General features: G+C 36.8%; 1 protein-coding gene across 50 annotated transcripts in view; it reads left to right on the forward strand.

The window, feature by feature from the left end:
- The first annotated feature begins 6,775 nt into the window (after positions 1–6,775).
- PCM1 (pericentriolar material 1) overlaps positions 6,776–26,627 on the forward strand; it is an 85,943-nt gene continuing 66,091 nt past the window's right edge. For 7 of the 50 annotated variants that reach the window (XM_070252892.1, XM_070252901.1, XM_070252926.1 and 4 more), the window contains exons 1-8: positions 6,784–7,190; positions 8,760–8,827; positions 17,387–17,534; positions 18,259–18,376; positions 19,878–20,123; positions 21,123–21,392; positions 22,364–22,534; positions 22,720–22,836. In XM_070252892.1, the coding sequence (XP_070108993.1) occupies positions 18,281–18,376; positions 19,878–20,123; positions 21,123–21,392; positions 22,364–22,534; positions 22,720–22,836 (900 nt within the window). In that variant the 5' untranslated portion in view covers positions 6,784–7,190; positions 8,760–8,827; positions 17,387–17,534; positions 18,259–18,280. Of the gene's footprint in view, positions 7,191–8,756; positions 8,828–17,386; positions 17,535–18,258; positions 18,377–19,877; positions 20,124–21,122; positions 21,393–22,363; positions 22,535–22,719; positions 22,837–24,350; positions 24,540–26,627 lie in introns of all 50 variants that reach the window. The other 43 variants (XM_070252911.1, XM_070252919.1, XM_070252933.1 and 40 more) reach the window with 12 other exon arrangements.

Here is a 26,627-nt window from a genome sequence, read left to right on the forward strand (position 1 = left end):
GTTTCTTTTGTCACAAACTTATATGTGAAAGATAAATGCAACCCTTGTTTCTCTAATTGGATTTCGAGGCTATATTCTATGGGCTTGGTAAACCTCCTCTCACTCGATTCAGTATCACATCATACAATTTAGTGTCTCTCTCCATCCTGGGATTGCATATGACTTCCAGGGCATGCGGTAGGCAAGGTTTGGAAAGTGCTGCTATAACCATCTATTTCTCCTACAGTCCCTGAGCCCTCTAAATTCTGTCATCAGTTCACATGGATTGCTGCTGACCCTCCCTCCTCGTCCTTTTCAGAGATGCAAGGGAAAGCATCAAATTCTTTTGATTTCCCATCAATTCTTCCTCTTTCCGCACAGACAGTTGTGAGGGGGTGGAAACTGCTCTGATTTTAATCTTTTTCTTATGTCTGAAATTTTTAACTTTTGTTTTTGTATTACTAGCTGTGACAATCCTGTATGGAGGCAATGCATGCCTACAGCTAGTCTGAATGGGGGAAAACAAAATATATAAGAAAATGGTACAAATGAATACTTAAAAATATTGTTCTGTTACATTTGCTTTATGTTCTCCGTTTCTTATTAGTTCAAAATAAACTTTATAAAATAACCATCCTGCAAAGTAATGAAACTGCATTGTCTTTCATTGCTGATTTCTCCTTTGATCTATCATTAATTATCTAAACACGTAAAATCTTCAGTACTCTACAATCTCCAGTACTGCAAATCTTCAGTACTCTGTTTATTGCTGATTTCTCCTTTGGTCTATCATTAATTATCTAAACACGTAAAATCTTCAGTGCTCTTCATCAGAGGTCAGCAAACTACGGCCCATGGGTTAAACTGGGCCCACTGCCTGTTTTAACATTTTTAAATGGTTGAAAAAGGTCAGATGATTAATGTTTTGTGACGTGAAAATTATATAAACTTTAAATTTCAGCATCCAAAAATAATGTATTATTGGAACACAGCCATGATCATTCATCACATATTGTCTGGCTGCTTTCCCTCTACAATCACATAGCCAAGTCGTTGGGACAGAGACCATATGCCACAACACCTAAGATAGTTAATATCCGGCCTTTGACAGAAGAAGTTTGTCAGCTCCTGCCTTACAACATTCTGTTGCACCTATTGTCAAGGTTTTACTTTTTTCCTTATCTAGATTTGGATTTTCCATCCTGCCATCCCATGTCCTCCAGGTTTTAACTGTGGAAATTATTTAGTACTCTTCTGGTAAAGAAAGAGCATTCTAACCCTTGTTACCTGATTAATCTGAATTCACACATATTTTGCCAGTTCACCCCGACCATAGAATCTTTCCTATGGAAGGAGAAATGCAGTGTAGGGAGCCTTTTTATGGTGAAAGAGCAAAAATTACAGCATATACAGCTGTAGTAGCTTCCCTATAGAATGCAGTGAGTTTAATATGGATCAGTGTAGCCCCAGTCACGTGGATACTCCTTCACTAGCCCAGGCTTATTTGCATGCACATACCAAATCTAATCGTCACCTGCAGATCTCCTTATTTATGTGAGAAAAGACACTTCTGTGACTCAGAGTTCATCTTTTGTAAAGTCACTCCAGATTACTCCCTTATAACCACGGCAATCGTTAAGTCCTTATTTCATATAATTTTATTTTCAATAACAGAGTTGGGTTTTTTTTGAGGAAGATTAGTCCTGAGCTAACTGCTGCCAATCCTCCTCTTTTTTTTTTGCTGAGGAAGACTGGCCCTGAGCTAACATACGTGCCCATCTTCCTCTACTTTATATGTGGGACACCTACCACAGCATGGCTTGCCAAGTGGTGCCATGTCTTCACCCGGGATCCAAACTAGTGAACCCCGGGACGCCGAAGCAGAACTTGCACACTTAACCACTGTGCCACTGGGCCGGCCCCAATAACAAAGTTTTTAAAGTAAATGCTGAGGATTAATTTTCATACTTTTCTAATATTTTTCATATGAATTAGGAAACAAAATAACTATCAGCCCATATTTCTTTATTTTTGCAACTCTCCCACCTAATTACCTGATTTCTCTATGTAATCAACAACCTACATCTAGTTATATTTAATACTTTTCTGCTCTGGGGTGGTGGGAGGCTAGAAAAAAAGGTATAGATTATTTTCTTTGTAGTTTTTTTTATTGTTATTCACATTCCTTTGTTTAAAGCCCTCCAATTTGCTATGTCCTGGGAAGCAAGCATTCCACACAGGACTCTGCTATTGCAGCTCTGATCAGGTTTACAATGAATAGAGAAGGTGGAGTAAAAACATACAGAACCCCTAAGTATATATCTAAGGGAAATATAGGAAAAAGTGTACAGTAATTACAACTCTATAGAAGTAAAGCCATGTAAAGACTGACGAAATGCAAATATGGATGGAATTGTCAGAATCACAACAGGGTTACATTTATTGAATGAGTGATTTTTGAAAGAAAAGGACATAAATTGGATATGAAGGAAAGGGTAGTTCAGACTGGTATAAACATTAATGTTGCATGCTGAGAGCAGCACTTATGTATTTTGGAATCTAGTAATAAAAAGTCTGAACCAGGCAGTAATGAGAGATGTTATGGTAATTAGATATGGGGAAAATGGAGAAGGTAAGAAGAGCCTTGAAACATTACTTATGCATGTGGATTTGATATAATTAGTTGATACAATTATATAGCAATTAATTGATTTCACTATTTATAATTGATTTATTATTGTTTATAATAATAAATTATTTATTTAAAAGAGGTACATAAGAAAAGTCATAATTAATATGGTTTTCTCAATGCAAAGACCAGATCAGAGTCTCTTAACTGGGAGTGATTTTGCCCTCACAGCCTCCCCTTACCCCCACTCAGGGGATTTTTGGCAATGTCGGGAGACAGTTTTGGTTGTCACACCTGGGGACGCAGGATGCCACAAGCATCTAATGGGAAGAGGCCAGGGATGCTGCTAAACATCCCGCAACCCACAGGACAGCCCCTCACAACAAAGAATCATCCAGCCCCAAATGTCAACCGTGCCAAGACTGAGAAACTCTGGGCTGGGTGAAGGCAGAAAAGTGAAGGGCGTAAAGTCAACCAAAAGGTGTAAGGACGAGGTCAGAGGCCCCAGCGAGTCTCTCGTTTGACATGAGCAATCTCTTCTTTCATCAGCTGACCCACAAAGCTAACATGAAGAATGAACATAAAATCAGTTACGTTCGATTGTGGGACTATCCCAAAATTAATTTTACATTCTGCTCTTAATAGACTTCGTGTTTCTACCCATCAGCATGGATGGATTTCAGAAACAATGTTGAGTGAAAAAGCAAGTCAAGCAAGAATATATTCAGTATGATACTATTTATATAAAGTGTGTAAACAACCAAAACTAAACAATACATTATTTATGAATATCTATAGTTATATAATGGAAATGAAGAAATGATAACATCGATATCATTCAGGATAGAGTTTATGTCTTCAAAGAAGTGGAATGAGTTTAAAGAAAAGCATGGGGGGTCCTTAAATATATTGATTATACTTTATGTTTTACGTTAGGTAGTGGGTTCTTGAATGTTTCCTTTATTATTGTACTTATAATTTACATAAATGACATATATTCTCTTGGTTGTATCAAAAATCACATAAAAACAATGATAAAATTCAGTTATAATAGTAGTACAGTGGACACTGAAGATTTTTCCTTTAGGGTCTATCACCACCTGCAGGTTAAAAGTAGGTACTGCAAAAAACTGTTTTTTTTCAAAGACCGATTTAATGAACGTCCAAATGAAAGAACTCTACAAGGCATTCAGTATATAAAGAAGCACAAAAAGCAGAGTTTCTGCTCTAGCCAGGCTTAAAGTCCATCTGTGGATAAGGAACACACAGAACACATTAAAGAGATAAACAATATAGTGCAAAACGTTATATTCTAAGTGCCCCCAATCAGTCACACTAAATATCAAATAACAGAAATAAATATTTTACACAGCATGACAACTGATTTACTTTACCATCAGAATCCAACTCCTTGACTTGATTCTTTCTGCTCCTGCCTTAGGCCAGGCCTCAATTACTTCCCGCCGGTCACCACCTGTTCTCCTTCTCTTTCCCTCTCCTCTACTCTCCCTAGTCTGTTCTAAACATTGCCACTAAATCTTAAGAGAACAACCTCATTATTTCATTGCCTCTTCCCAAACCTCAATCGGTTTCACACCATCTACAGAACAAAGCCCAAACTCTTCAGATCAACATTTAAGATTTTGTAGTTTGGCCTCAACTTTCTTCACCATTGCTTTCTTCTCCTGCCTCTCCATCCTCAACCCCATGTGAATCCTATACTTCACCCAGTCTGGTTTCTGTTTTGTCCATTGCTTATTCTGGATGTGTGGTCCTTTTCCCTGAACATCATTCTTCCGTTTATTTAGGCTTCCTCTCTCATCTTTAATACATGCACTAAGCTGTTCTTTAATGTGGAAAACTGAGATGTAGTTTCAATGTGTATCTCTTAGAAGCCATTCCTGTGCCCCAACTACATTCTCACCAGACTATGGTCCCTAAGTTCATCCTACAAAGAAATCCTGGAGTTATTATCTCTGAGGCAATACATCGATACTTTTTCACCAAATTCCTAAAGCACTGTCTGTACCATTTATTTGCCATATTCATACACTACTAGTACTAAACTGATTCATTTGCATAAGGTTTGTTTTCCTAACTAGATGTTAAGTTTTTGGAAGTCTGGGATAATTTTATATTTTTTCTGTGCTGTCCTCTGCTAAGATCAGTAATGCATATATTTGAGTTTGAGGACACCCCTCTTTTTTTTTTTTTTTTTTTTGCTGAGGAAGATTATCCCTGAGCTAACATCTGTTCCAATCTTCCTCCATTTTGTATGTGGGATGCTGCCACAGCATGGCTTGGTGAGTAGTGTGTAGGTCTGTGCTGGTGATCCAAACCCTCAAACCCCAGGCTGCTGAAGCCAAGGGCGTGAACTTAACCACTAAGCCACTGAAGACCTCCTTCTAAGGCAAAAATTTCTCAGACTCCTCCCACCACCAAACAGACATAATAGAACTGACATTTTTGGGGGTCTATAAATTCAAAAACCATAATGACCATACTGATTTCAGTAATGCCTTTGAATTCATTTGAATTGTTTTAATGACAATAGTCCTACAAATTTAAAAATAATAACATATATGTATAAAACAAAATGATGATGATGATGCTAATATTTTGGGGCCTTACCATATACTAGCACTTTTTCCCATGCATTTTCTAATTCAATCAAAAAATCCCTCCAAGAAATCAGCAGACTTCAGTTTAAACTTGGGCTCTAACACTTGGAGCTCTCAGAACCTTAGTGATTTATTTAACCTCTCATTTGTAAGATAGAATGGATGCAGGATCACTCTCTTCTGGATAGTTGTGAGAATTAGGAAAATCACAATGGATGAAATGCTTAACCCTGTGCCTTCTACAAAACAAACATTACTTTAAAAAAAAAACTCTCCAAGGTAGGCAATATTATTCCCGCTCCCTAAGTTTATAGATGGGGCAATTGAGGCTCAAAAAGGTTAAGCAAGTTGGCCAAGATCTTAGAGACAGTGAGCAGCAGAATCAGAATGGGGCCTCGGGCGCTCTGCACCACAATAGACACCTAATCGGTGAGTCGCTCTTTGCTCTGAGTTTCCACAGCCCTTTGTTTTCTTACAAAACAGACCTTATTTACATCATACCCTATTTCTCCATCATTGGCTAAAATATGAGCTCTTCGACGGCAGGGACCATGTTTTTGCTACTTTCGTAATTAGCAATGCTAGACACACAGAAAGTCCTAAAAAATGTATGACGAATAAATAGTGTCAAAGATCGTTGCCCTGAGACTGAACCTGGATACAGTTGCAAATTACAGGAGCAGCAAGAGCTTTATTTATCCGAATTATGTATTGAGATGCAGTTCCATTAATTGGTTTTGTGAACAATTTCTGTTGGTCGTTGAGAGTAACTTGTTGTTGGAACCCAGATGCCCATTCGTCATTCCTCACATCTTTATTTTGCTTAAAACAAACTAACTTATCCCAAAATAAACTGTCTAAAAATAGAATGCCCTTGGACTCAAGTAAAATTGACCTGTGTTTTAACTTTTCAAAGTAGGTACCCTGAAGGCCTTAATTGTCACTTTGCAGCATTTTTTTTGTTTTGTTTTACGAGACAACCTATCAATTTACTAACCTTAAAAAGAGCTGCTACTGAGACGAGTGTAATCAAAAGGGAATTCAGAAACTACGCTTTTAGAGAAACCTTCTTGGTATTACATTCTGATGAAAATAATCTGGTTTTTTTAAGGCAAAAGTAGGGCATTAATACAAGGTGGCGTTAATTATTAACATTTATGATTCTCCCACTGACCAGATATACGACGATTAGACAATTAACTCCCGTGGATTTATCCCCTCACGTGTAAAACTAGGACTACATTGTAAAGGCCCTTGTCTTTCCACCTCTGCGTGACCGGGATGTGGGTGGACAGGGACCAGAAGGGTGATCCGGGTCTCTGGTCTTCCCTCCTCCTTCCGGCAGCGTCCGGAGCTGACACCCCCACGGAACACCAGAAAGCACCTCCGCTCTTTCCCCGGCTGCTGAGGTGGGGGTCAACCCACTTCCGCGCAGGCCTCGAGCCGGTCCTTCGACAAGCAGCGCCGCAAGCGCACAGCCTGCTGGGATTTGTAGTCATTCCCCCCTTGGTGAACACACAGGCACTTATAACCGGGGGTCGAGTTTGGCATTCTGGGATATGTAGTCTGTGGTAGTTCGTTTGTGTAATCGGCGCCCGGCTAAAGAGGCAGAAGTGACACCACAGACTCCGGCGGGTCACATGACTCCAGTCTAGCGCGTTGATCGCACTGCGGCTCCCGCCCCAGCGAGTTCTCGCCCCCGCGCGGCCGTTGCCGAGGAGACAGCGCATGTCTCCCCGCGCGGTGCCCCCTCTGCAGTCCCCCCGCCCCGCTTCTCCCACCACAATGAGATCCTAAGATGGCGGTGGCTGCGGCGGTTGGCGCCGAGGAGCTGAGGTAGAAAAGGCGGCCATTGCGCCCTAGGCAGCCAGGGGACTTGTGGACTTTCCCCGCCGCGGGTGGAGGGTCGTGGGGGCCGACCGCTACTCCGCCCTTGGCAGGAGCGGCTGCTTCGTTTACAGGTAATGTCTGTGCGCGTCCCCAGCCCTTGGCAACAGGGCAGCGCGGGCAGGGCGGGAGAGCAACGGCTCTGGGACGCTGGACCTGTAGGGCCTGGCCTCCGGCCCGCGCCTCCCCGTGGCCCCTGGTCCTCTGGCTGCTGCTTCACGTCCCCCAGGCAGTCGGTCCGCTCCCTCCCCCGGGCCGAGCGACGCGACCTCCGGGTGAGCATCTAGGGACGGACGCGTCAGCGACGGGAGACCCCCTTCCTGCCTCCCCGCCCCTCTTTTTCTGGTCCCGGGTGCTCCAGGGATGTCCCCTGGAGGGAGCGGAGCGGGCGCTGTGGTTTGGTTGCCAGGGTCACAGGGTCTGGTTCTCCGTAGCAAGGGGCCTTGTGGCCATGGTCTCCGTCACTGCGCCCCCTCCGTCCCTCCCATCCCCTAAATTCCGTTTTGCGAGGCTCTCGAGGTCCGGAATTTTGCGTTGAGAAGGGCCGGCGAGGAGCGACGCGACCCTGGGCTTGGGCTGTGAGCGGCGCGCTGTCTGCGTCTTGGGCGTCCGGGAGCCGTAAGGGCCGGGAGGCGTTCCTGACTCGGGCTCAGAGGTGGATTAGACTTGCGGGGGGGGATGTTAATTTCACAGTGCTCCCCGAATCCCATCCCGTCGCTCCCCTCCTCCATCCCTCGCAGCAGGTCCAGTTCCAGTGGGCCTGGGATGGGGAAAACGAAATGCCAAGTGGGATTCGGGAAACGTTGCTTGCTTTGCAGAAACGGGTGTCTGGGGATTAGGCAGTAGGCCTCGCGAGGGAGGCGGGTCGGCCAAACTTTTCATCCCGCGGCCCACTCCTCGGCAGCTCGCCTGGCCTGAGTTTTGTGTGTGTGTGTGTGACTGGTTTGAGGTCTGTGCGGGGTGCGCCACGGGTGACGGCTCGTGTTTTGGCGCTGGAAGGAGCGGGCTTTCTGGGCGCCCCTACCGCCCCCGCCCCATAACTGCCTTCCAGACTCCGCCTTCTGCTGTTCTCTGGTTACTGGAGTGGGTGGTGGAGCCTGGTGCACCTGCTCCTTTCTTTCCCTATCACCTTCCTGGGGGGAGCCCCTGGGAACCATCCTAATACTGAGTTTTCGAACTGAGGGTAAATAAACCTTGTGTTTATGCGGTGACGAGGTTATTTTCTTGTGAAGGCGCTACCTTTTAAATAAAGAAACCTTTTTTCATCGTCGGATATACCATGTTCTTGAGTAGTTTGGGTGACAGAAAGTTAATGCCTTGATCAACCTGAAGAGTAAACTTTGGCGTGGATCTTTACCTGATAATTAGGGTTAACCGTTTTCATTATATTTCAGAGTAGATGTTAAGGTATCACTTTGCTGTTCCGTAGGATCCTACAAGTTTGGAGGATGTGAAACATTTATCTGTATCACACTGTTTTTTCAAAAGAATTAAAGTAACTTGAGTTTAAAATATTGATAAATTGGATTTTTGCTCTCCTGTTGACTTTCTAAACATTTTTGGTTATAAATAGAATTTTGTTATTTGTGCTTGATAGCGTAAGGAATTTACTGACGTGATTTTTTTTTTTTAATCACAAGCAGGCAACCGCTTTGAAGTGTGAAGCAGGAAAGGAGCCTTTTCTAAGCTGCAAAAACTAGTTTCTAAACAGGTAATTTGACATCATTATATATGTTATTGTCCTTCTTATTATAGTTGAAGGCGACTTTCTGATGGAGACTGCTGTCACAATCCCAGAGCACGGTTGAGGGCCCTCTCTGTGTAGTAAATAAATAGTCTTGTATTGCTGCCCTGTCTGCCCTGCTCTTTGGCATATCACTTTGGTCTGCCTTCATGCTTTTGTTAGAAAAGAGCTATGTCATCCCTAATTATTAAATACTGGAATAGTTTATGCATTACCCTTTGAAATGCCTTTGTCTTCACAGAGTTTCTTCAGCCTGTTTGAATCTGAATTTGTTCTGGAACAACTATTTGGATACCCTCTCTTTCCAAATCCATTTAATCTGAAGTCATCTTCTTCTACAACTTCTCTGTTCATTGGCTGTTTTGATTGGCTGTTATACAATACTATTACTATTTCATTTTTTTCTTTCAGCTATCTGAAATTACTTTAAACTTTAGTTTCTATGCACAGTGCATTATCAAATGCTGGTGATTTAAAGATAGTTTCTGACCAGCAGAAAAAAGTCAGTGTGAGTTCATTAAGGGAAAGATAAGTAATTGTTTGCCAAGGACAATTTAGAAATTAAATGACTAAAAGATGAGGATTAGAAGACATTTTTGTTACATGTGTTTTAGAAATAATTGCTCTTTTAAGAAAATCTCAATGAGTCTGAATTTATATTGTTGAAATTTTAAGACAGTTCATTTTCAAAATTTGTTTAGTATATCCTTGCTTTATAGTAAAGCAGACTCATCTTCCACTCCTTTGTGAAATAAGCTGACTCATGAGAAAATACAGATTGGCATTGATTTATATGTTAATTATAATTCTCAGTAGTGTTTTCTTTTTTAATTGGAAGACTATAGCAGAATAGGACAAGAAAAATGAAACTCAAGGGAAAGGTCAAATGTGAATATGTGCATTTGAGTTCTTAACGTTAGAGTGTATAGGAGGCACTTAGTAAAATACAAAGAATTATAAAATCAGTTATAAAATAAATAATTTTCCTTTTAATACATTAGGGAAGTTGGATAAGATGGAATAAAAATGTAGGGCAATTGAATTAACTCCCATTAGAAGATCTTGGTTTTCTCAATAAGAGATTTGGCCATTTGTGAAGGAGGCAAGTGTATTTGAGATGTAGGAAAAGTAGAAAGGTTTGGAATAATCACACCAGGGAATTCAGTAAGAAGTCAACAGGAGGTACATAGCAATACGTTCATCTTACAAATTTTATTGAGTGTCTATAATGTGCTACTTAATGACTGTAAAGTACTGGAGATATGGCAGTGAGCAAAACAGATAAAGTGCCTTACCTCATGGAGTAAACCTCCCCTTTAGAAGTTTGTGTGTGTGTGTGTACCGTATAGTGTAGTATACCTCAGTAGTGGATGCAGTCAATGCCATTTTATAACTATTTCCCCACACTTTGACAGTTTGAGAGTAGAAACAGAGAAAGCAAGTAGTGGGATTTATCCATAATTGATTTGATAGAACAGGCAAATAGGTGAGGAAGTCAAGGCATTTTTGGAATGGCTGCTGTGGGTTTGTGTTTGAGGTTAAGTAAGGAAGCAAGGGATTAATGGATTCCTGGAGACAGAAATGATCAAGGGATTGGAAGTATTCAGCAGGGCCAAGAGCAGGAAAGAGCAAGTGAGAGTAGAATGCAAGGACTTAATGATCAGAAAGAGGAATTTCAGAAGTTCAGAATCTTGAACAAATTACCAGTTCAGAGTGAAAACAGTATTGGAATAGAGAAGATGAGGAGGATGTTGGAATTGAGGCCAGAGTCTTAGAAAAATCATGGCAAATGTTCAAGTCATGAAAGCAGGAAAGAAGGTGGAGAATGAAACCACAAGCCAGTTGTTATCAAGAAAAGTACAAGACTGTTTTGGGAAGGACAGTAGCAAATGGTGCCCAAAATAGGGAGAGTGACATTTTTGATGGCGAATTTGTTCAAAAGAGGAAGGTTAAGCATTAGTTAAATAAGAATGGTCTGCAAATAGTATCCTTTCCCCATGAATCTGGGAGACTAGGAAGAGTAGCGTCTTTATTTAGAAGGAATTTCCAAGGAAATAATGCTTTTAGAGGGATTTGGGATTTTATTGGAGCTAAAGATAGAGGAAGAATGTTTGGGAACAGGTGGAGGATGTATAGAGAGTTTGGAATGGTGCAGTGGAAGGGGATGATAGGAAGAGCTGTTGTTGCTGAGTATGGGATGAAGTGGCGCTAATGATAGGGGTTCCAGGTGGATGGTGGTAGCAGGACCTGCAGATTTGTCTAAGAAGGTATATGTAATCAATGACAAGGAAGTGATAGATTTGAATATAAATTGCAGGGAGGGAGAGGTCTTGGCAAGCAGAATTTAATTGACCTCAGGGTTCTTCCTGCTTTTGTAGAAAGCAAGGATATGTTAAATTTTGTTGGTGTGAAAATGGTAAGATAGACCTTATGCAATACTTGGTATGTAGTTAGGTCTAATCAAATTTTTGTTGATTCAAATTGAATGTTAAATTTTGTTGCAGTCTGTTTATCTCCCTCCTCCCGATATCTTAAGAGTTTTCAGTTGTTTAATTTGAAGAAGGTAATTGTAGAAATACCTCAAGTTCTAGAAAATTACTGAAATTTTTAGAAAGTCTCAAAGAGCGAGCCTGAAAGAGCTGTGGAAAGGATCCTATGTGGTTTTTTTGGTACTTGACCATCTTAAGTACAGAGAAGAAATTGAGAACTTCCTCAAATGAAGCGGACTAAACAACACACATTACCAAATACAAATTTTCTTCTCAGTTACCTTTAAAAATGCTTAGTACGGTTATATACTGTATTAAGACTTTCAAAACAGTGTACTGAGTATTTCCTTTTTATAATTAGTAAAAGAAATACCCCAAATAATGCAACCTTTAGAAAACTTGCACGGATATGTAAAATACCAGCTTTGGTTATTTTGTGACTCTAAGTAGATATTTAGGGGGAAAAAATGTACTTTCTACGTTGTTTTATTTGGATGAGTAGTTCTAAAACTTTGATCTATAGCTGTCAGTTAAGAAGTAAGATATTTGCAGAAATGGTTTTGAGTAATTTAATGCCATTTGAGAAATAATATCTGAATTTTAAAGATTTTAGGAAAATAATCTTTTTTGTTTACTTGATTACTTAATTTCTTCTTTACTTTGTATTCTTATTTCAAAGGTAAACCTTAGTATTTCCATGGTAAATACTGTGATATCCTGCTAAGATATATATATAATACTGCTCTATAGAGGGAATCCTGCAACAGGATTTTCTTCAAAAAGATCAGTCACTGAAAGTAGCTTATAAATTACCATAGTATTTTTGCATTTCGTGTCTTTGCAAGATAAGGCAGCCAAATAAAGCTGTCAAAAATAGCTAAATTAAACTTATAAATATATAATATTTTCAACTTAGTTTGTAGGTTATAGGGTGGATAGAAGTGCTCGTTTAAAGTAGAAGAATTTTACTTTTATCCCCATTTAGCTTCCTATACTATCCTCCATCACTTACACCAATTGTTTTCCTCTGGCTTAACTTTCCTATCTTATTGTCCTTCTGTTAAACCTCCCTGGCAAAGTGCCAGCTTTGGATGGCTTAGTTATATCCGTGAATGATCTCTGCTCTCACCTGAGTCGTGAGTTTTGCCCACAGTGATTCTCCCTTACTCTTCTCAAATCTCTCACTCACCTCACTCTCATGACAAATTTAACAGTCCTTTCTACTTCATATCACTTACGAACTCCCTCAACTTCCTACCACGAACTCTGCTAACCAGCCTCTATCCAGTTTCATCCTTTACTTGTTTCCTTTTGTTTCAGTGAAAGAGGTTTCCCTCTGCCTGTCTAAAGCTAATCATTTTCCTTATGTGCTGGAACCCAGTCGCTCCCACTTTTCCAGAGAACCCATGCTATTTGCTTACCTCCTTTCTCTTCTGTGTCTTCGGTATCTCCCTCTACTAGCTCTTTCTCCACAAATTTTAGACGTACTCAAGATACTTCCATTTTAACAAAACTTTCTTCATGACCTTCTCTGCCTGCTTCACTTCACAGACTGGTTCCTTGAAAAAATTGCTTAATGACTTCCTTTATTTTTTTCCCTTCCTGTTAATAAATGCATTCTAATTGTGGAATTGACCCTCATCACCCTGCTGAAATTGCTCTTACCAAGGTCATTGGTAACCTCCTTGTTGCTAAATCCAAGTGGACACTTCCTAGTACTCTTTTATATGACTAAGTAACATCTCACATTCTGATCATATCTTCCTCCTTTACACACTTTATTCCTCTTTCTAGCACATTCTTGATTTCCCTCCTGCCTTTCTGTACCTTCTCAGTGTTCTTTTCCTCTGTCTTTCTCCTAAATATCAATGTTCCATGTCCAGTCTTCTTCTCTTACTCTTTATCTTCTTCCTGAACCTTCCCTTCCACTTCAGGTACTTTTATGAGTGGCAGACTTGCACTTCTCTCTTTAGCCTAGATTTCACTTCCGAGAGATCAGTATTTGTCCACTAGACAAATTTAATTGGGTGTACAATAGGCATCTCAAACCCAACATTTCCAAAACTGAACTCGTCAGTGTCTCTCAACAACAAAAACTCAAATCACTTTGAATACATCATATACCCAGTTGTTCCAGCTGGAAACCTGCAGTTCATGCTCTAACCCCTCCCTCACTGCCTTGTCTCCCCATCATTATAGTCCCCAAGCCCTGTTGATTTGCTGTAGAAGTCTTGGTCCTCTTCTTTACATGCCTAGTGTTTTGATTATGGTAAATTTTTCTATGTAAATAATAGTTTATAATAATAAAACAGTATAAATAACAGTTTATAGTAATGTGTCTACAGAATAAAATTTAGAAGGCAGAGATCCTGTATTCTTAATGGTAACTTTGAGGTGGTAGGAGAGGTTGGCATATTTATTGTCTTAGAGAAATCAGCTGGATTTTAACATACTGAGAATTGACATGCAGTTATTTTTTAGTTTTATACTAATATTTTTACTTCTCTAGGGATGTGCCTTTTAATACATTTGGTATCCTAATTATTAAGTTATTAAATATTCCATCTCATCACATATCAATTACAATATAACAGTAGATGAAGTTGTTTATTTTATAAACTTAATAGACTTTATGTAGTAAATGGTCTTTTAAAAAAGATTTAGAAGAATATTTAATCTAGTTTTCCCGAACTAATTTTAATACATAGTTTTTAAATTGTTTTAGAAACTTATTTTGATAGTGCTCAGAGTAATTAGCCTACAAATAGATCCTTACAGGAAACTTCTCATTTAGGGGGAATTTATCATAATATAAAAATAGAATATAAAACATTATCTCTCCAAATATAGTCTAATAAGTTTATCTTAAAGTAAACTTACTTTACTGTTCTACTGATAGAAAGTGTTACATACTCTATTTTAAGAAAAAAAATTGTCAGGGTTTTTACTTAAATACTTCAACAATTTTTCATTCTAATTTACATATTAAGACATTTTGCTTATAGTGCTTTTAAATATGGTATCGAGTCTACTGCATATGTATTTTTCTGAGCTCCTATTCTTTAATATTACAAATTATGTTTGTACATCTAGAAAATAGTAGTTGCAAAATGTTTTGTTTAAGTGAGTCATTTCAGTTCACTGGACATACTCTTTATGTGTGTCAATTATTTTGTAAAATTCTTAAATATATTTGTAGTATGAAAAATAAAGTATTTCTGAAAATATATAAGACAGAGAGAAGAGGAATAATTATCACATTCCCACTCCTGTAGCCAACAGTTGTTTTCATTCAAGCAATTTAGTATATTTTCTTAGTTTTTCAAAAATCTATATCCAATTTTGCATATTGCCTTTTGCTTGTTTTGTACTATATGGTAATGTTATAAACACAAGCAGTATTGTTCAGTCTTCATAATTATATGTTTTGAAGGATACCCTTGCCTAATAGCATTCAGCCTATTGTTTGACGTTTAGTTTGTTTTCAGTTTTTTCACAATTATAGCATAATAAACAACTTCCTTCATTATAGTCTCTGCCCCCCATATTTGAGGTTATTTTCTTAGGTTACCTATAGAGGGGTAGGATTACTGGGTCAAAATTCAGTTTTAGTTCTTGATACAGTGTTGTCAAAATGGTCTCCAGAAAGGTTATACCAATTAATGTTCTCACCATAGTGACTGAGAGTTCCAGTTTCTCTTTGCTGTCGTTAGGATTGGGTCATATATATAATTTAGGAAGTTTAATAGTCTTTTATTTTAGTTTGCACCTGGACTTTATTATTAATATTTTTATCATGTTATGTTTACCGATTTCTTTGTAAATTGCGTGTTCATACTTTTATTTTTTTAGTGTTTTATTTTTTTTTTTACAAATTCTTTATATAGTAAAGACGTTAACTATATGTCATATTTCTTTCAGATTTTTTTCCCATTTTGTTGTTTACTTTTTATTCTCAGCATACTTAGGATTCACTTTTATGTGAATACAATCTGTTGAACTTTTTCCTTTTTATTTCTGCATTCCAAATTAGTAAGATTTCTATTTTTAAGGTCTGTTCTATTTTCTTGTTTATCTCTTACTTGTTTTTTTTGTTGTTTTTTTTTTTTGGTGAGGAAGATCAACCCTAAGCTAAGATCTTCCTCTTTTTGCTTGAGGAACATTGTCCCTGAGCTAACATCTGTGCCAATCTTTCTCTGTTTTTTGTATGTGGGATGCCACCACAGCATGGCTTGATGAGCAGTGTGTAGATTTGCACCTGGGGTCCGAACCTGTGAACCCTGGGCCGCCAAAGTGGAACTAGTGAACTTAACCACTACACCATGTGGCTGGCCCCTGTTGTTTGATTTTTTAATCTTATCTATCTGTTTTAATCTACTTAGTCTCTTGGTGTTATGGTATAAGACAGTCTTTTTCAATTGGGAGAGAATTAAGCTCTCTTACTGTAAGACATCCATTGTTTACTGTAAATTAATTTCTCTTCTGGGTATGTACCAGCCTTGGGAGAACTGAGAAAATAGTCACTCAAATCATTTTCTGTCTTCTGTGTTTGAGGTGAAGAATCTAGTTTAAAAAGCCTGTTAAAACTCTAAATAAATCTTTTTCAAAGTTGCTAGCAAATTGTCCCATCAGTTGACTAATCCTACGTTATAGAATTGTTGTGAAGATTAAACGATACAGGGCACATAAAATATTTAGCATGGTGCTTGACATATAGTAAACAAGTGCCAAGATACACATGTTAACTATAATTAATTTTTCTCATTATATTTTTCTAATTTGATGTATTCGTGGATTTTCTTTTTGGAGGCTAGTACTTATTTAACTGTATAGGCACTCAATGTGCTTGAGTATCTTGGGACTAATTTTCTACTTTATTGCTACTCTTGCTTTTATTTTTCAGATATTCGATTTTTTTTTTCACTTGTTTATTCTGACTTGTTTTGTTCTATTCCAAGAAGAATCCCAGTGGGATTTTTATTGGAATTTTATTAAGCCTATACATTTAGGAAAAATAGCATATTTATAGTATTTGTCTTCCCATTGGGGAAGATAGTTTGTTTCCTGCTTATTAAAATTTTCTCTTATTTATTGAGTTTAATAGTGCTTTTTCACATAGGGCAAAATTATATTATTCCTAGATATTTTATTTGTTTTTGTCACTTTCATAAGTGGCATCATTTCCCCCCAGTATATTTCCTAAATGGTTTTTGGTGATATTTTGAAGTTCTCTAGGTTTTCTAATGCATATTTTTTAAGAATACCACCTTTTCTCTTTTCGATATTAATACGTGTTTCATATTTTTCTGTTTTGTAAAACTTTTAAAACAGTGCTAAATAACTGATGTGACATTCTTGTTTTGGTTTTTATTTTAATAGGGAGGTCTTTTATGTCTTATTTTAAGATTGTTGGCTATTGGTTTAAAATATATATCTTTCAACTCTTTAGAAAATTGTTAAAGTAAAATATACTCATTGAAAAAAACAGAAACAGTATAAAAATACATATAACTGTGAAGAAGTATCAGTGTATTTCTACTTTTAAAGATATTTTGAAATTGTGTTGAATTTTATAACGTTACTTTTTATTCTGAGATGACAAAATTTAACCTACTATGTAATCTGTTAATATAATATATTATTCTAGTAGATATCCTAGCATTAAAACATCTGTGGGATTAATCCTACGTTGTCATGGATGATAATCCTTTTATTTTTTTTTCCTTCTTTTTCTCCCCAAATCCCCCCAGTACAAAGTTGTATGTATTTTAGTTGTGGGTCCTTCTAATTGTGGCAGTAATCCTTTTAATATTATGCTCTAGTGAATGAGATAAGTTAGGATCCTAGAATCAAAGCAATTTGAGTTCATATTCTTTTTTGACATTTTTAGCTGAATGACCTTGGCAAAATTCAACTCCTTTGAATGTTAGTGTTACTGTTTGTAAAATAAGAGACCTATTATAACCCTGATGTCTAATGGCTTTCCCTGCCCCTTGAATTATAGATAGTGTTATCTCACCATCACCTCTTCACTCAGTCCCCCTCCAGCCTGCGCGGTTCCATGCCCAGTGGACATCCACAGTCCTCCAAAGATGAGGGAGAACTCTTATTTTCTCATCATCATCTCTGCTTCTGAACCTTTGCTTCTACCATTGCTCCTTCTGTTTCTCATCTCTTTGACCCAGGTATGAAATTCACTACTTTCCTTGATTTTCAAAAAACCCCCACTTTTTTTTTAGTGGGGAGAATTTGTGACTTTGGTAGACTGTGTCAAGATTTAGGAAAAACCATGAGGTAGCAGCAATACAATTTAAAATAGGGCATAGGCACCAATATTTTGAAAATGTTGTTAGCCACTGTATTCTTGGCTTTTACTGGCCATTAACCTACCTAGTCCTGCTTCTCTTTCCCTGCTTTCTCCTCATGTTGCTTACCATTAACCTTCCTTCCTATTAAAACCGTACTTTCTGTATGTTTCATGCACAGCAGTTCTACTCTCTTTGACTCTTTGGCACAAAATAAATGCCCAGGTCTCAGGGAGTATTATTTTCTTCTCTGAGAGCCATTTTGGTTCTAGCTATTAATAACTTTTTCCTGTCTTATTTCTGCCTTTTAGGACTCTTGAATAAATTAAGTAAAATAACTCTAAAGCATGCAGGCCAGTACACATTGTGGATGTTCTGAGGTTTTCCTTCCTCTCCCCATCACTCTAGCTACTGAACTCATGTGAATCATAATATGCCTCCTGCAGCTAAATCAATTTGTCTGTGTGTGGTTGACAGTGCCTCATTTTATTTCATGAAATCAACTTTTCCAAGATTCCTTTATATTGCTAAGCTTCATGGAATGATTTAAAAATTAAAGTTTGTTTTTATGTGTTAAAAAAGTTAGTTTTCACTTGCTTTCTAGAAAATTAATTGTTAAAGCCGGTATGGCCACAGGAGGAGGTCCTTTTGAAGAAGGCATGAACGATCAGGATTTACCAAACTGGAGCAATGAAGGCGTTGATGACCGACTCAACAATATGGTATGGTACTTTATTATTGATGGTGTGTTGTTGACTACTACTATTAAAATGCAGCTTTCCCCTGACTTAGCCAAATTGAACTCACTGAAACTTTGTAAACACAGTTTTTCTTGCTGGCCAAGGTATTAAAGGACCCTGGGCTGTTACATTAGTTGAAGACATTTTTGTTTGCGGGTAACTTATCAACTTGAGTTAGCTTAAGCCAAAAAGGAGATTTATTATACGGATATAAAGATGTTTTATGGAAAATAAGCTAAAGGAATATAGCCGAGTTTTAGGAAGGGACTAGAAAAAGGAACTAGAATGTTGCTTCTACCATGGGTTTTTCACTACCCTGACTCTTTCCTTCTGAGTGCCTCTGCATAACACAACTTTCTCTTCACAGACCAGCTTTCTCTCTTCTCTGGTCCATGTGGTGTACTATGGCTGCCCCTTTATTCTAGAGTTTTCAGTATGGCTGGTATTATATACTGATGAGTTATCTCTTAGTTGCAGTTTGAAATTTTAAAGTATGATTATCTCAATTTGAATTGGATAAACATCTCTTTTCCAGTCACTTGTGGCCAGGATGGGGTGGGGTAAGTAGTACAAGAGGTTGGCAGGAACACCCACACATGGATTGGGGTGGAGGGACAGTTTGTAGAGAAGAGAGTTTCATTATAAGTGAGGAAAATATCCCAAAAGAGTTTACTGTAATGAAACTAAAAGATTCTTCCAATATGGATAAGGTGGGAAGTTATAGAACTTTTTGTTGAATGAGTTAGGTTATGTGTGTATACCTAAGTAAATAAAAATTTTTTCTAGGTAAAACATTAAGCATTTTTTATCACGTCCTATCAGATCTTACCATGTTGCCCATAAAAAATAATAGTTGTATTCATTGCTTATTATGTAGTAGGCACTGTTATATGCTAGACACATGCTTATTATATGCTAGATGTTTTATGTGTGTTATTTTTAATCATGTTTTAAAGGTGGCACTATTTTAGAGACTAGGAAACTGAGACTATGGGAAGTTAAATAAATTCCCTAGGGTCACACACTGGAGCGTTTCTTCAGAATACAATAATTACTTTAGAACCCAGGTTGATTCCAGATCTGTCTTCTTCTTATCATACATACTGACTTTAAAGGAGGCCAGTAAAGGTATCTTTAATTTATTTTACTATTCAACTTATAAATAATAGAGAACCATGTTTAAAAGTGCCTTTGAAAATACTCAGATTTGACTATAGGGTTGGAATTTGGGGTCTTATATTTATTAATGATCTATGATAGGGAAGTAATCTGTTTTCTGAAGGACAGTCTTTGAAATTTAGACTAGATGTAATGGGGGGAAAATGGATGAGCAGAAGTAAATAATTGTCTCTACAACTATATGTGTATGTGAAAATGTTTTGTCATTTTTAATTTTAAGACTGACCAAAATTTTTTAAGCATACCAAATTATTTTCCTGGTTTGATTGAGGCCAGATTAACTTTTGCCTTTACTTTTTTAAAGGATTGGGGTGGCCAACAGAAGAAGGCAAATAGATCATCAGAAAAGAATAAGAAAAAGTTTGGTGTAGAAAGTGATAAAAGGGTAACTAATGATATTTCTCCGGAGTCATCACCAGGAGTTGGAAGGCGAAGAACAAAGACTCCACATACGTTTCCACACAGTAGATATATGACTCAGATGTCTGTTCCAGAGCAGGCAGAATTAGAGAAACTTAAACAGAGGATAAACTTCAGTGATTTAGATCAGGTTTGTGAATTATTTTGAAAATCGCGTTATGACTATGGGAAATATTTGAAATAGATTAAATAATTTGTCTTAAAAATTGAGCTGTTTATTTCTTTTTTCTTAGTTTCTGTGCATATGGAAAGAATTTTAATCAGTGGTGATGGTCTGTATTCTTTGGAGGGCAGCAAAGTCTATTTCTACACTTGCTAAGGACAAGTGTTTTGGGACTTTATTACTATACTCTATGGCTAACTTAAATGATTTCATTATGCAGCTGTTTTGCGTGTTAGTGACTGAAAAAGGTTGTTATTAAGCAAAAGAAAAGATGCAGTTTAGAATATTTATCATTGGCTAAGTGTGGGATGTGCTGGATTACCTCAGGTTTAGAATAAAACCATGGTTTGTATTTGTAATCATTGAAATAAAGTTTAGAACTAAAAGCAAGTAGAAAAAATAATGAATGCCTAACAGATATTTTACTTTCACATCTGTACTTTACAGAGATAAACAAGTTTCCAGATATGCATAAGGTAGATTCAAGTCTGGTGTGATGATGGTGATGATCATATATCATTTAGTCATCTCTTTACTAATTATTGAACACTCACTGTATGCCAGGCACTGAGCTGAGTACTTTTTCAGGTAGTGCTTCATATGGACACAATGTTCATATTAATTAACATTGATTCATTGGGTCCAAAGCCTATACAAAATTCTCTTAATAAGTATGACTAGTTATATGAGTTATAAATATGGTCTATAGTCCTAGTACTTCAGTTAGACTAATTTTGCTCATATTCATTGGTTGAATTGTCTGACAAAGTGAGGAATAGGATGTGTTAATCAAATTTTGATATTTTAGTAAAACAATTAGATAGATCCGAAGCTGTTTTGAATCTTACTTAGAAAGCTGTTTATACATACCTCCTGAATCAATATCTGATGGTGAAACTGACATTGGAATTTTTTTTAAATGGAAAGATTAATGTTTGTGGGATTTGGTTTCTTTTTCATATATAGAGAAGCATTGGAAGTGATTCTCAAGGTAGAGCAACAGCTGCCAACAACAAACGTCAGCTTAGTGAAAATCGAAAGCCCTTCAACTTTTTGCCTATGCAGATTAATACTAACAGGAGCAAAGATGCTACTCTAAGTCCTCAAAAGAGAGAAATGATTGGATCAGCACAATGTAAAGAATTATTCGCTTCTGCTTTAAGTAATGACCTTTTGCAAAACTGTCAAGTCTCTGAAGAAAATGGGAGAGGAGAGCCTGCTATGGAGAGCAGCCAGGTGATAAAATTTGTTTCTTTTGCTCTTTGCTTTCATAAGCTTCTAAGTAGAAACGTTAAGATTAAAAAAAAATTATATTGCATTATGCACATAGGAATTTTTGTTAGGTAGCAGTAAAGTACTTCTGTGACTCTCCTCATTAATCTGTCAGATTTATTCAAAATAGTGTAAGTTTCTTTCTACCCAAAATGATTGTAGAAATGGCATATTCAGGTAAATTAAGGCTTCTGCTTATCTGCCAAATGCCGTATTGCCAATTTTCAGTAAAGACGTTTTGGGAACAATATGACTAATAGATTGTCGTAAGAATTTTTTTAAATGGTGACATAATGCTTTTGAAAAGTACTTTCAAAAGTAGGGGCCGGCCCCATGGCTGAGTGGTTAAGTTTGTGTGCTCCAATTCGGCAGCCCAGGGTTTCATTGGTTCAAATCCTGGGAACGGACCTAGTACCGCTCATGAAGCCATGCTGAGGTGGCGTCCCACCTAGCGGAAGTAGGAGGACCTACAACTAGAATATACAACTATGTACTGGGGGGGGATTTGGGGAGAAGAAGAAAAGAAAGAGGAAGATTGGCAACAGATGTTAGGTCAGAGCCAATCTTTAAAAAGAAAAAAAATTCATAATACTTGTAATTTATAAAGAAATATAAACAAAAAATTTATGTAAATAATAGTTTGATAAGCAGTTCTATAAATAAAATTTTTCAGGTAATGTAAATTAAAACTAGTTTTGAAATTTTTAAGTTAACAGTAATTAGAGTTGTGAATATTGTCAATTATGTTTTGATTAAGTTCTAAATTTGATTCAGATCTTTTACATGTATGAATTCACACAGTAAACCTAGAAGTATCTTTGGTTATTGTATTTGAAATAAAAAGTCTGTAAAATTGTTGCTGTTGAGTGAATTATGCTCAGTTTTACATACTATTTACTTTGCTTTCCTTTTTTAAAAAAATATTTTTCCTGTAGATTGTAAGCAGACTTGTTCAGATTCGTGACTATATTACTAAAGCTAGTTCCATGCGGGAAGATCTTGTAGAGAAAAATGAAAGATCTGCTAATGTTGAGCGCCTTACTCATCTAATAGATCACCTTAAAGAACAAGAAAAGTCATACATGAAATTTCTTCAAAAAATCCTGGTAAGTTTTGAACCTTTTAAATAATGTATTGAGTTATTTTTGTAGTGTGTTGGTGTACATATACTGATGACATTCTGATCCTACCCCAGAGGAGTTAATATATTTTCAAAAAATCGTGCCATCCATTATAACATTTTATTGCCATTTTTAATAGTTGTATGATTTATACCACTAAAATATTTCAGGCTAGAGAAAATGAGGAGGAGGATGTTCGGACTATAGATTCAGCTGTGGGATCTGGTTCTGTAGCTGAGAGCACATCGCTAAACATAGATGTGCAGTCTGAGGCTTCAGATACCACGGTAAGCGGCTTTTTGGTAATTAAAGTGCTGGAAATGAAGATTTAAATTTCCCTCCGTTTTTCAAGATGATATTTTTATAGGCATTCCTTAATGAAAAATGTGTTTCAGGGAAGAAACCCTCAAATTGTTAATGCTGTATATATTCTTCTTAAACACGAAAGTTTAAAAGTTTTATTTATTGACATTGAAAATAGTTTTAATGGTTGATTTGAAGATCTAGTAATTTCTGATCTTCAGCTGCAGAAACATGGTTTTTCTAGTTTGTTTTGTTAAGCACAGCTTTAGTAATTTTAAGAATCATTGGGAAAGGTAAAATTCATTGTGGTTATAGAGGCTATAGGTACAGGATATCATTAGTGATTGTTTAGCATATTGTCTGTTGGAAAAGACTCAACTTCATTTGCCACTGAGGACTTATTTTAAGGCTATTAGGATTTTTCATTTCTCAGGCTGGCCTAGAACTATAGCAAAACCAGATCACTGAAAAATTGAGATGAAGACTAGAAAATGACACAGGGTAGCATTTACATTGTGATTTAGCCACAGTCAGAAAAATTCTATAACTTCTGACTGGGCAAAGTGAAATTTACCAAAATACCATCTTTTGGAAAAATAATCAAGAAGTTACAAAACTTTGAGAAAAGATTTATAAAATAAACTTAGTTCATAGAAGTTACTGTGCTTCAAAACCAGTATGCTTTTAAAGCATTTTTATTTTAACAGATGCACCTATAACCATGCATTAGTAAACTTGAAAACCTGTTACCAGTAAAGCTTTTCATGTGAAAGGATAACCATGTATGTCTATCTTTTGTATCTGAGATATGTTTCAAAATACCAGTCAGCATAAGGAATTTGAGGGTTTGTTTCCTTTTAATATTGCCCTGCATAGTTTCTTGTCTGCCTCCTTTTCTTCCCTGCCCTTCCTAATTTGAAGAGGAAATTTGAATTTTTTTCTCTACATTATTTTCACCAGGAGATACTCAGAGTGCTTGATCCAAACAGTTATGAAGAATGGATTCTACTGTGGGGAAATTGTTTTTCTGTTTACAGTGGTGCTGGGAATAATTTCTTCCTCATATTTCATTCCAGCAGAACTGGAAGGGTTGGGGCATATGGGTAAAGGAATTCTGTTGAGGAGGGGTGGAAGATAGTATAGTCGATTATTATAATTTATATGCTAGCATATATAGAGTTCACCATGATGGGCATTTTATTCATAACTTTAAAATCATGACATTATGAAAGTTGATTAATAACATAGCAGAATAAATGTTAAAATATGCTTCAGCAGTTTTATAGCTTGGGAATTACCTAGGATATGATACTCAGTTACAATAAACAATAGTCTAGTCTACAGAAATTTAAAGTCTTAAGTTTATTGCCACTTGGGGGAGGGTGGATTGACTTAAAAAGATGGATGGGTAAATTTTTTGTATTTATTTACAAGGCTGGCTTATATGTTAAACAGGAGTTTGTGTTAAGAAATTAATATGCTACACTATTTAATAAAGGAGGCATCTTTTAGTCTGAGAATTCGGCCGTGCATTGAGGACAAACTAGGGAATTCAGCTTCACAAGAACAGGTTTCAGACATTGCCGTTACTACAAGTCCCAAAGGGAAAGGTGACAGACCTCCTCAGAATGACAGGGAACTGAGGCCTAATAGGAAATATAGCCGAAAACGTGGATTTCCTTCAAAGGTATACTTCACAATATTAACTTGGGAAGTCTCTAAATGAGCACCTCTTTTGTTCATATTTCCTCTTCCTTATTTGCTTTTCTGTTGTTGCTATTACTTTTAAATATATGTTATTAACATGGTTGTTATACTGTAATTTGCTTTTGTAAAATGCTGTCCTTTAGTTTTTTATTCTTTTCTACTTTCTTATACTCTTCTCCATGGACTATATGTGGCAGCTGTTTTTAATTTGCATTAACAAAGGATTTGAAACTTAATCCATTTTCATTTTTTTGCTAATGAAAACTCAAAATATAATACATTCTTAAACCTTGACCATTAGTTGCCTTTTGTTTCTGATATCTGTGTTCACGGATTAAGATGGTACTTTTAAGTTTTGTCTTACTTCCTATAGTTATTTATTAAAGAAAAAGAAAACAGAGCAAGTTGTTAGCTGTCTTGCCTTTTTAGAATGAAATATTTTCAGTATTTTTTGGTTTGTATTTTTGTTCCTGTTGGAAATCTCTTCCATTCTTTTTTTTTTTCTTTTAGAAAAGTACTTAGTTATCCAGTTGACTTGTTTGCTAATGTTTTTGGTATTTTTTCCCCGATGTTTGCTCTAAATCTTTGTTGTAATTTTTCATGATTTGCATAAAGGCATTCAGGAAAGGTTTAAAGACAACTATTTGTGTAGTTCCACTTAAAACAGCATTTATAAAAGGTCTCATGTCCATTTGGCAAGAGTAAAGTACTGTTTCAGTAATTGAGTATAGTTAAGACTAATTCTGTATGTGTTATTAGTAGCTTATTACCTAGGATTAGTCTTTCTTTTCTGTTATGTAGAGTTTTTTGTTTTGTTTTTGTGGCTGTTTAAAAATGACAGAATTTAACCTCTAGGTATTTTGGCAGTTTTTTTTTCTGGCTCCCACAAGAGTTTGAGAATACAGTTTGAAATCAGCTGTGGTGATCTCACTATAAAGTGTTAAGCAAAAGATGCCCCCATTCAACAGAAGAGTAAATAAAGTAGCTGATTATTTTTAAAACTGGTAGCATTGGAGAAGAGAAAGCACAGTAGATAGCCTTCAGACTTACTGCTCTCTTTAAGTCTTCTGAAGAGTGACAAACAGAACTTGAGTTGACAGTTACTACCACATAGTGTCTGCCTTTTTTACTTTTTTCCTAAAGCATTATATTTACTTTTAAAAACCACTTTTCTGTTTTTAAATTTCTTTGGATAATGCCCTTATGAATGAATATTATTCTTTCTTGAACTTGCTTTTTGGACATTATTCCAATTTGATTCTCTTTAATGTCTTGATTTTTAGTGCCATCTTTGGGTAGTTCTATCAGTACTTTGTTCATAAAATGATTTTAATTTCTTAGAAGAAATTCCGAACTCCCACCACCTGGCTTTATTCTTTCTCCGCTATGCAGAATCTGTTGTTATCCCCACCCCACCTTCATTCCCTTCTTAACATCCTTTCAGAATGTAGCATTCTGTTAGAAGAGAAAAAAAAGTTGAGGTCTTAACTGAAATTCAGAGCTTAAAGCAACCTTGTGAGTTGCAGATTGTTATGAAATGATTGATATTCTCAAGCTGCCTATAAGGGCAGAGTCCATTTTATGGAATATTTTATAGACGGGAGTCCATTTTACATAATTTTTAAAAGAAGCCTTCCACAAATACCCGTGCTTTCATTGTTTTCCACTACTCATCTTTCCCCCCACACTTAATCTCAGCTCTTAGAGAATTTATAAGTGTTTTTATACCATCTACCTTTTTATTGCTGTTATTTGCATCATTTCTGATTACTTCATGTGGACCAGCTTTGTCTCCCAAACCAGACTATGCGTCTTCAGAGATTGTGTCTTAGACTTCTTTTAGAACTATCTAAGCACATAATTTGGGGGCAGACAGTATGGCATGAAAAATGGTAAACTAGAACCCAGGAATCTGACTGTGATATTGGGTAAATCACAGCTTTATCTTCTCTGGGGTTATAGTTCCTCACCTTTCATGTGAAAAAATTGGAGTATATATTATCTGAAGTATTTTTTAGCTATAAAAATACATTTGGATCCGTGAATAAGTATTGGCGGAACCTCAGTT

The sequence above is a fragment of the Equus caballus genome, chromosome 27 (assembly GCF_041296265.1).
Source record: "Equus caballus isolate H_3958 breed thoroughbred chromosome 27, TB-T2T, whole genome shotgun sequence".
Lineage (NCBI taxonomy): Eukaryota > Metazoa > Chordata > Mammalia > Perissodactyla > Equidae > Equus > Equus caballus.